Source organism: Aquarana catesbeiana, linkage group LG03 (assembly GCF_042186555.1).
Source record: "Aquarana catesbeiana isolate 2022-GZ linkage group LG03, ASM4218655v1, whole genome shotgun sequence".
NCBI lineage: Eukaryota > Metazoa > Chordata > Amphibia > Anura > Ranidae > Aquarana > Aquarana catesbeiana.
The window spans coordinates 700,273,637-700,284,705 of record NC_133326.1 but is presented as its reverse complement, the minus strand read 5'-3'; the positions used below and the strand labels follow the sequence as shown (position 1 = coordinate 700,284,705).

Here is an 11,069-nt window from a genome sequence, read left to right as displayed (position 1 = left end):
TTAGAGTAAACCAGAATAAGAACTGCTTATTTGAACAAGAATACGGGCTTTTATACACTTGAGAAGGAGGTCACTCACCACATTAACAATGTGCAAATATTTGCCCAAAACATCACACAATGGTTTGGCTAAGGAGGCACAGCTGACTCATGGTGAGTCCCGTCACAGAGGATCCTTAATTAACCACCTGGATGACTCAGATGTCTCATTGCAGGTCAGACTTGCCGACTCCAAGCTCAGAAGGTACAATACACATTATCATGAGTATAAACACAGAACACCTTCAGACAATAGCTGAGTTAATTAGCACAAATAACAATGGGTGAAAGACCCTTAGGAGGCACACTAGATCTACTTGCAATAAACACATTATAGCAGACAACCCCAGACAGGTGGCTTCCTGATGACATTAGCATCTGCTATGAGTCCCACACTGTGAAGAAGACCTTGCTGGAAATGTGCCATATAGGCCCTTAACATGGATCCCAGAGTCTGTGTGTCTTGGGAAGACATGGACTTGAATCCAAAGTAACATTACTCCAAGGGCCCCCAGGCATACGCCTCACAAGGAGTAGTGTTCCCTTAAAAGTCAGGGCCCATAGTCAGTAGGCAAGAGGCTAGCATTCAGTCCCCTCAAAAAGCCTCTGTCCTGGGTGAGTCTGTCACAGACGTCATATGACATCCTCCCCAGAATTCACCTTGCCCGCGCCCTATTGGCCACATGGTGGCACGATCTGTCACCCGCTGGCTCACCAGACACATCGGATGGCAGATTAGTATACTGACCCGCTGCCTATTCCATGTGATCGCTGTGACCAATCACAGCAGATCACTTGACAACTGTACACAATGGATGGCTTCTATTCATTGTGTACGATTCTGTTGATCTTTGTGATTGGTCACAGTGATTACATAGTACAGACAGGGCCTGGGCAGGAAGGGGGTAAAAGTGCCAGTAGTTAATAATGACTGTTTTATTAATGCTAATGTCTTTACAATGTATACAATTTAGAATCACATGTACATTAGATCAGTCACACTATATGCAGTGGGCAGGGGAATAAAGAATTTAAAATACAAAATACCTAAAGGGTATGTAAACCCTAACCCTGAGAAAGAATTTATTGTATTTTGTCTCTTCTGGTCTGTTCAATATACCTTTGAAAGTTTTTTGTGATATTTGATTAGTGAAAAAAATATATGTTGATATAACTTTGGTCAACTTATATACTCCTGTGTTCTCTGCCTGCATTGCATTCTTATCAGTTACATTGTTACCAGTTTTCTGAAGTGAAGAGGAGAGGTGGAGATATCTGTCCTAGAGTGACAACACTGCTCCTCCATAGATACAGTATGGTGAGTGGACGACGTCCAGTGACAAAACGCACAAGGCGGGACTTGGTACACGTCAACATAATTTCCGGTTACTTCCGGTTCTCTGGTTACGGTCTGTGGAACGCACGCTGCCCAGACCTAGGAACTTGTCCACAAGATTTTTACTAAATCGGGGCAATTGGAGCCCTACATTTTTATGCTTATGGAAAGTCCTCTTTTATATTCTATAATTTGTGTCAAATAAATTAATATTTTTATCGATTATTTGTTTTTTTGGCAGCACTTTGTGGCGTCTTTGTTTGGGGAGGCTGCAGCTATACTTATACCTAAGCACAGAATTTTTTGTTTAACCACTTGAGGTCTGCGCTATAGCCGAATCAATTTCCGGGAGGCCATCATAGGACATCTTCCCCTTTGCGTGCGCTGTGATCACTGAGACTCGGGTGATCACCGATCCGAGTAAGGGGCCGATCCCGGCCCCTTACCACGTGATCAGCTGTCAGCCAATGACAGTTAATCATGTGTGTAAACAAAAGCTCGGTAATTGTTTTTTTTTTCTCCTCTCGCTGACAGTGTGAGGAGAGAAAAAAGCCGATCCCCGGCTTATGCTCAAGGGACATCAGTCCCAAAGAGGAAGGAGGCACATCTGTCTCATCCTCTGTGCCTGCCAGTGCCACCTGTCATTGCCACCTGCCGGTGCCCACAGTGCCCACCAGTGCCACCTAATACCCATGAGTGCCACCTATCAATGCCCACAAGTGCCACCTATCAATGCCCACCAGTGGTGCCAATCAGTGCCTCTTCAGTGCCACCTAGCAGTGCTGCCTTTCAGTGTAACCCATCAGTGCCCATCACTGCCACCCATCAGTGCTCATCACTGCCACCTATCATTGCCCATCGCTGCCACCTATCAGTGCCACCTATTAGTGCCACTTCTTAATGCCCACCAATGCCAACTATCAATGCCCTTCACTGCCACCCATCAGTGCCACCTCTCAGTGCCCACCAGTGCCGCCTATCAGTGCCCACCAGTGCAGCCCTATCGGTGCCCATCAGTGCAGCCCATCGGTGCCCATCAGTGCTGCCTCATCAGCGTAGATCAATGAAGGAGAAAAATTACCTGTTTGCAAAATTTTATAACAAAATATAAAATAAAATAATTTTTTTTTTTTTAATTCTGTCTTTTTAAATTTTTTTAACAAACAATAAAAACCACAGAGGTGATCAAATACCACCAAAAGAAAGCTCTATTTGTGGGAAAAAAATGATAAAAATTTCATTTGGGTACAGTGTTGTATGACTGCGTAATTGTCATTAAAAGTGCGACAGCGCTGAAAGCTGAAAATTGGTCTGGACAGGAGGGGGGTTTAAGTGCCCAGTAAGCAAGTGGTTAAATATAAATATATTGCTGACTGTTGCTAAATTCTGTGTATTAGTAATCACTAATAATATAATACTATATAACTAATATAATATAACTATAATATAAATCAAATTATTAAATAATATATATAATTAAAATAATAAAATAATAATAATAATAAAATATAATATGACTGTAATATAATATAACTAATATATAATATAATATAATAATGTATAATGTAATAACTGTGTATTGGCGTCTTCAAAAATTAGAATTTCAAAAAGAATAGAGTAGAATAAAACAGAATAGAATATAAATTAGTATAATATAAAATAAAGGAAGAGAAAAGATTTAAATAGAATAGAAAAAAATAGAATAGATTTGAATTGAATAGAATAAAATAGAAAGAATATAGCCATCTACTAAAATTTGAAATTCGAAAAGAATAGAAGAGTATAAAACAGAACAGAATAGAAAAGAAAAGGACAGAAAAGAAAAAAAAATCAGAATAGATAATATAGGAATAGAATATAATAGAATGGAAAAAGTAGACTAGATTAGAATAGAATAGAATAAAATAGAAAGAATATAGCCATCTACCAAAATTTGAATTTCGAAAAGAATAGAAGAGAATAAAACAGACTAGAATAGAAAAGAATAGGACAGAAAAGAAAAAAAGTAGAATAGATAATATAGGAATAGAATATAATAGAATGGAAAAAATAGAAAGAATATAGTCATCTACCAAAATTTGAATTTCAAAAAGAATAGAAGAGAATAAAACAGAATAGAATAGAAAAGAATAGGACAGAAAAGAAAAAAAATAGAATGGATAATATAGGAATAGAATATAAAAAAAATAGAATAGATTAGAATAGAATAAAATAGAAAAAATATAGCTGTCTTCCAACTGTTCGAATTTCGAAAAGAATAGAATAAAACAGAATAGAATAGAAAATAATGGGGTAAAACAGAATACAATAGAAAATAAAAGAATAGAATAAAATAGACTAGAAAATAAAGAAATAGAATATATTTGAATAGAATAGTAAATAAAAGATTAGAATAGATTTGAATAGAATAGAAAATAAAAGAATAGACTATAAAAGAATAGAATAGATTCAAATAGAATAGAATAAAACAGAATATAACCATCTTCCAAAAAAAATAAAAAATAATAATAATTAATTGCAGCTCATAGCGTTTTAGCATATGAATATTTGCAATCTGCAATTGAGATTTTTTATTTTTATTTTTTAATTCTACTTTAATGGATACAATTGTATTGCTTAATCATGTTTTGACAAATGTTATATTTATCTTATTTTTCATTCATAGGAATGAATCATTAATCCTCTGTGGTATCCCACAGAGGATTCATCTTGTTTGTATCTTGTTCCCCCAAGTAATAGAGTTTAGTATAAATCTGGGTCCTCGTGGAGATGAAATGCTTTGAAGATAATTTGATATATCAGACAGGAAGGAGAGGAACAAAACTGCATCTCTCAGCTGCCCACAGAATATGCTAAAATAAGGTACAGAATCATCATATACTTGGAACATTTTTACAAAACATTTCATTAAAACAAAGTCAATGCACTACTTCTAAGATAGAGATGTTCACTTTTTGTATTTTATTCTTTCTATAAAAAGTCCTGTGTTTTTTTTATTGTTATTTTTTTTTTTTTTTTTTTATTGTACCGTGTTGGCTATCAATGGAAGCAAAAGATTTAGAATTGCAGTGATAACATTTATTGGCTGATTTAATAGCCAGAAAATAGCAAAAAACTTTGAAAACGCATTTAATTTTAACAGGAATTGACTGGTGAATGGTATCATTTGAACTTCCCAGCGCGCGTGTTTATTATTTTTTTTAACCAATGAGGGTGTATATATTTATACGAGGGCTCTACCGATAGTAACACAAAAGTGGGCATACCGTTTTTTTTATTAACTTACGTAGGTCATTTACATTTCAGTTTGGAAGAGTAACCTTTCTTCTGTTGTAATTCTTCTTCTTTTTCATTGCAGGTAAATGATGGATTCCCAGCAGAAGCAATATGTTGTCACTGAGTTATTGATGAAGGAGGGGAGCAGGCTTTCTGACATCCAGAGAAGGCTACAGAATTTTATACCTCGCCTAGGTCATTTACATTTCACATATTTATAATGTAACTCTTCCTCTATGAAGTTTTTTTTTTTTTTCACTGCGGGTAAATAATGGATTTGAAGTGGAATGTCGTCATTGAGGGGGTGCAGGCTGTCGGGGGGTGTCACCTCTGTAAACATTCTGTAGCCTCCTGTGGGTGTCTTCAGTGGACAGACTGCACCCCTCCTTCATCAAGAACTCAATGACAGCATGTGGCTTCTGCTTGGAATCCAATTACCTGCAATGAAAGAGATAAAGAAGAAGAAAAAGAGTTACTATAAAGCAGGGGTCTCCAAACTGTGGCCTAGGGGCCGGATGCGGCACTTTGCTTGCCTTTATCTGTCCCCTGGGGCACTATTTCTCTCACTGATACAAGACACTATTCCCCCTACTCACACCAATGATGGGGCACTATTCCTCCCACTGATACCAATGATGGGGGCACTATTCCCCCACTGATACCAATGATGGGGCACTATTCCTCCCACTGATACTAATGATGGGACGCTATTCCTCCCACTGATACCAATGATGGGACACTATTCCTCCCACTGATACCAATGATGGAGCACTATTCCTCCCACTGATACCAATGATGGGGCACTATTCCTCCCACTGATACTAATGATGGGACGCTATTCCTCCCACTGATACCAATGATGGGACACTATTCCTCCCACTGATACCAATGATGGAGCACTATTCCTCCCACTGATACCAATGATGGGGCACTATTCCTCCCACTGATACCAATGATGGGGCACTATTCCTCCCACTGATACTAATGATGGGACACTATTCCTCCCACTGATACCAATGATGGAGCACTATTCCTCCCACTGACACTAGTGATGGGGCACTATTCCTCCCACTGATACCCATGATGGGGCACTATTCCTCCCACTGATACCAATGATGGGTCACTATTTCTCCCACTGATACCAATGATGGGGGCACTATTCCCCCACTGATACCAATGATGGGACACTATTCCTCCCACTGATACCAATGATGGAGCACTATTCCTCCCACTGACACCAATGATGGAACACTATTCCTCCCACTGATACCAATGATGGGGCACTATTCCTCCCACTGACACCAATGAAGGGGGCACTATTCCCCCACTGATACCCATGATGGGGCACTATTCCTCCCACTGATACCAATGATGGGTCACTATTTCTCCCACTGATACCAATGATGGGGGCACTATTCCCCCACTGATACCAATGATGGGACACTATTCCTCCCACTGATACCAATGATGGAGCACTATTCCTCCCACTGATACCAATGATGGGGCACTATTCCTCCCACTGATACCAATGATGGGGCACTATTCCTCCCACTGACACCAATGATGGGGCACTATTCCTCCCACTGATACCGATGATGGGGGCACTATTCCTCCCAATAATACCAACACTGGGGCACTATTCCTCCCACTGATACCAACGCTGGGACACTATTCCTCCCACTGATACCGATGTTGGGGCACTATTCCTCCCACTCACACCAATAATGGGACACTATTCCTCCTACTACACCAATGATGGGGCACTATTCCTCCCACTGAGACCAGTGATGGGGCACTATTCCTCTCATTGATACCAATGATGGGGCACTATTCCTCCCACTGAGACCAATGATGGGGCACTATTCCTCCCAATAATACCAACACTGGTATTTAGCTGTTAGTGATTGTAACAAATACAAATTTATCCAATGTTACGAATTATCAGAAATAATGAATGCTGCATCTAAGCGAATGGAATGTAAAAAAATAATAATAAATACCGTATTTATCGGCGTATAACACGCACTTTTTTCCCCTTAAAATCAGGGGAAAATCGCGGGTGCGTGTTATACGCCGATCCCCTGCGATCCTGACCTGTCAGAATGAAAAAATCGCTGACCGCGATTTGAAAATGGCGCCGGCGGCGCCGAAATACACAGTGCCGGTCCTCGGCTCTTCTCGGCCGCTTTCGGTTTCACTCGAGCGCCGCCCGAACCTAGCCGAGTATACTCGGCTAGTTTCGGATAGCTCCGCTCACCGTCTGAGTGGAGCCGAAAGTGAACGAGAGCCGCCGAGAAGAGCCGAGGACCGGCTCTGTGTATTTCGGCGCCGGCGGCGCCATTTTCAAATCGCGGTCGGCGATTTTGAAGCTCAGAGGCTTCAGCAAGACTGCACTGGGGCAAGGCTGGACTGGGGCAATGCTGGACTGGGGCAAGGCTGCACTGGACACTGGGGAAGGCTGCACTGACATGGCTGCACTGGCAAGGCTGCACTGGCAAGGCTGCACTGGCAAGGCTGCACTGGCATGGCTGCACTAGCAAGGCTGCACTGAGAAGGCTGCACTGAGAAGGCTGCAATGATGGGCATTTAAATGTAAGTTTTTTTCCCTTCAAGTTCCCTCCTAAAAGTTTTTTTTCCTTAAAATTCCCTCCTAAATTGAGGTGCGTGTTATACGCTGGTGCGTGTTATACGCCGATAAATACGGTAATAATAATAAAAACTTTTCATTATTATTATTTATTATTAATTAATTCCGTTCCATTTGTTTCGATGCGGCATTCGTTATTGCGGATAATTCGTAAACTTCAGATAAATTCGTATTCGTTACGATTACTAACAGCCTAATTTGAAAGGAAATTCCAATACCTATAATTTAATAGTTAGTTATTATTAGTTATTTAATTACCTATTAATTAGAATTTTCGTTCTTTTGAATTTTCTGATTTTCTTTCTTATTTTCGGATTTTCGAATTTACGAGTTTTTGAATTTGCAAATTCACGAATTTTCTAATTTACGAATTTACGAATTTTCTAATTTATGAATTTACGAGTTTCCGAATTTACAAATTGCGATCATAACGAATGACCCAAAAAACTAAAAAAAACTCATGAAATGAAAACTAACACATTTTTCGGCAGTGCACATGTCTAATATGGCGCTATATAAGCATCAAATAGACCGTCAAATGTCAAAAATTTTCATAAAATTGAAAAGAAAGAGAAAGGTAGATTGTTGATTGTCAGTCTAGTTTAAAAAGAAGGTGATTAATACATCAGTAAAGCAAAAGTACATTTTAATGCATCTGGAGAACAACCCTGTAAGTACCACATAAGAACTCATAAATGGTAAAGGGTCATGAAAAATTGTAAGAGGATAGAAGAAGTAAAGAACAGGGAAAAATACAGCGGGAGTAAAGGGTAAATTTGATAGCGATAGTGCGGCTTCAACTGAATGAAGGGTGATGAAAGGGTAAATGAAGTATTATTACCATTTCAATAGTAAAGTGTCATCAAAATCTGGGGGGAAACAATGTTTAACCCAAAGTAATCAAAGTTTTTCAAATTTGCAGATCCGATCTCTCTCAATTGCTTCCATTTTAGCATGGACAAGGGCTCCATTGGTTCTGTGAATGGTTTCGGCTACAATCAGATTTTAAGTTTTCCATGCCTTAGCTATAGTTTGTTTTGCGGCTGTTAAGAGCTGTAAAAGAAGGCGAAATTGATTTTGCGTAATTCCATTTTTGGTTTTAGATTCAAAAGAGCTATAGCAGGATTAGGTTGCATGGAAGTTTCAAACATTTTAGAAGCTAAATCAAAAACTGCCTTCCAAAATTGTTGGCGTGTCCTGGAATTATCAACAGGAAGGTCTCCCACTATAATTCCAGATTGTTCAGTGATTCGGAATTCTGTGTTGCCTTCTCTATAATATATAAAACATTAAAAGAATCCAACAGGGAATGAAGGAACCCATCATAATTGGCGCAGAACATGTGCAGACCAAGGAACTCAGCACGAAGATCTCACCAACAGAGTCCCTGAGATACTGTACATAAGAAGCTGTCAGATGATTTAACTCCCTAGCATCTACCAAACATGGAAATATCACTGTTGGGTGTACTAATGCCCCGTACACACGAGCGGAATTTCCGTCGGAAAAATCTTGGATGGTTTTTCAGACGGAATGCCGCTCAAGCTTGGCCTGCATACACACGGTCACACAAAAGTTCTCTGAACTTTCGACTGCCGAGGACGCGGTGACGTACAACACTACGACGAGCCAGGAAAATGAAGTTCAATGCTTCCGAGCATGCGTCGAATTGTTTCTTGGTTTTTTGCGTGTCGGAATTGCATACAGACGAACACATTTTCGGTTAGGAACTTTTTCCGACTGAAAAATAGAGAACCTGCTCTCAATTTTTTGCTGGCGGGAATTCCATTAGCAAAAGTCCGATGGAGTATACACACGGTCGCAATTTCTGACCAAAAGCTCTCATCAGAGTTTTGCTGGCGGGGCATTAGAATTAAAAGTCAGCTCCCCAAAAGTGTGACCCCTTCCACAGGATATAGTCAATTGTAAAGTCTGATTCAACAGACAAAGGCCTGCTATAGAGCCTACTAATAAAAAAGCCTTACCTATAATCTAAAAAACATAAAATAAATCAAATAGTTCAAAATTAGAAAAAGTTGTTAAAAAAATCAAACCAGAATTTGTAACTCTAGGTAAGTTCTGCTCTCCTACATTCTCTGTATCTGTTTCCAAATGATCTTTCCTAATGGGTAACATGACCTAATTTCATAGCAAAACAAGGGTTTAGATGCTAAGATCTGCCAAAACCCAATAAGAAGTTGAGATTTGAGGTTGAGATTTTTTTTCAGTCTGACATTTATTTTTGGACATGATGCCAAGTAAAACCTAGATTGGACCTACAGAGGCTTATAAAATCAGACTGACGATTGCTTGTGACTGTAGGATCATACAAAATGTGGTATATATAGCTTTTCCAGCCATTAGAAGTGAATGATTCTGTATGAAAGATGTTACCAACATTCTGTAAAACCTTTGTTAACAGTAACTAATATTTTCCTTCCTGTAGAGAAAAGCTAAAGACTTCACAGTCTATCCACCATCCATGTTTGGTAAAAGATTGTGTTACATTCCAGTGGTCCATGCATCTACAACCAGCGTTAACCTATCCAAACTATTCTCTACACGGGACCTGTTCACTTTGTTACAGACTGGCTCTGCATTTGGTGCCAGTGGATGGATAGATACTAGTTGGTCCTAGCCATAAAGGAAAGTTTTGCCTGTTAATAAACTATTCCTTGAATCCTTTGCATCTGGAAACACCAACATTTGTCACCTTAGCTAACCACATTAGATAACCTTTGTGTAAAAAGAAGGACAGAAGGACCCAATGAGCCACCTAAACAAAACAAAAGTGATCATGTTTGTGTTCTCTGGACTAACACATAATGAACAGCTTGCCCCATTTCTTTTTACTTTTTTCTTGAATGTTTACCTTGTTTGCGTGGTGTTTAACTTTGGCATGATGTTCATAGTCCTTAAAGCCTCCAACCTCCACACTCCAATGTACTATTTCCTTAGTTACCTCTCTTTGGTGGACCTTTTCTACTCCTCAGTTATAGCTCCTAAAATGTTGGCTGACCTTATGTCCAAGATAAAGTTAATATCCTTTTATGGCTGTGCGGTCCAGTTCTTTTGCTTTGATGTTCTGGTCGTCACAGAAGCACTTTTACTTTCGTGCATGGCCTATGACCGATATGTTGCTATCTGCTGCCCACTGCTTTATGTGTCAGTTATGACCAACAAAAAGTGCTGGAGTCTCGTTTTTCTTAGTTTTTCTATTGGTTTCTTGCCAGCCGTAGTACAAACCAGCTGTGTGTTCAGTCTTGAGTTCTGTGGCCCAAACCTCATAGACCATTTCTACTGTGACGCACCACCACTGCTTAAACTGGCCTGCTCCAGCACTCTGTGGTGTGATTCAATAACGTTCTTCTTTGTAGTTGTTTGTGGTGTAGGCTCATTGATGCCCATCTTGGTGTCATACACTTTTATTGTTTCTTCCATTCTACAGATTAAATCCAGCAAGGGGAAACAGAAGGCATTTGGTACTTGTTCCTCACATCTCATGTGCGTCTCTATTTTCTACGTGGCTGTTTTTTTCATTTACCTACATCCTCCTAACAGTGCCCTTCAGATTCAAGATAAGTTGGCTTCTGTGTTTTACACAGTCATGATACCAATGCTGAACCCTCTTATATATAGCATGAGAAACCAAGAGGTGAAAAGGGTTATCAAGAAATCACTTCACATACATCACTGATATAGAGTGTTTGTGGTTGTAAGTTTTTAGAGTCTCTTAAGGTGGCCAAATCCAACCAAATCCCAAACCTTATTT

General features: G+C 39.4%; 1 protein-coding gene across 1 annotated transcript; it reads left to right on the top strand.

Annotated features, from left to right (window-relative positions):
* Positions 1–10,064: 10,064 nt before the first annotated feature.
* LOC141134336 (olfactory receptor 8D1-like) lies at positions 10,065–10,994 on the top strand. The gene has a single exon (XM_073623909.1). The coding sequence runs from the start codon at positions 10,065–10,067 to the stop codon at positions 10,992–10,994; it is 930 nt and encodes a 309-aa protein (XP_073480010.1).
* The last annotated feature ends 75 nt before the right edge of the window (positions 10,995–11,069 follow it).

Coding starts and splice junctions, on each gene's coding strand:
- LOC141134336 (XM_073623909.1), top strand. CDS start 10,065: ATGAGCCACCTAAACAAAACAAAAGTGATCATGTTTGTGTTCTCTGGA.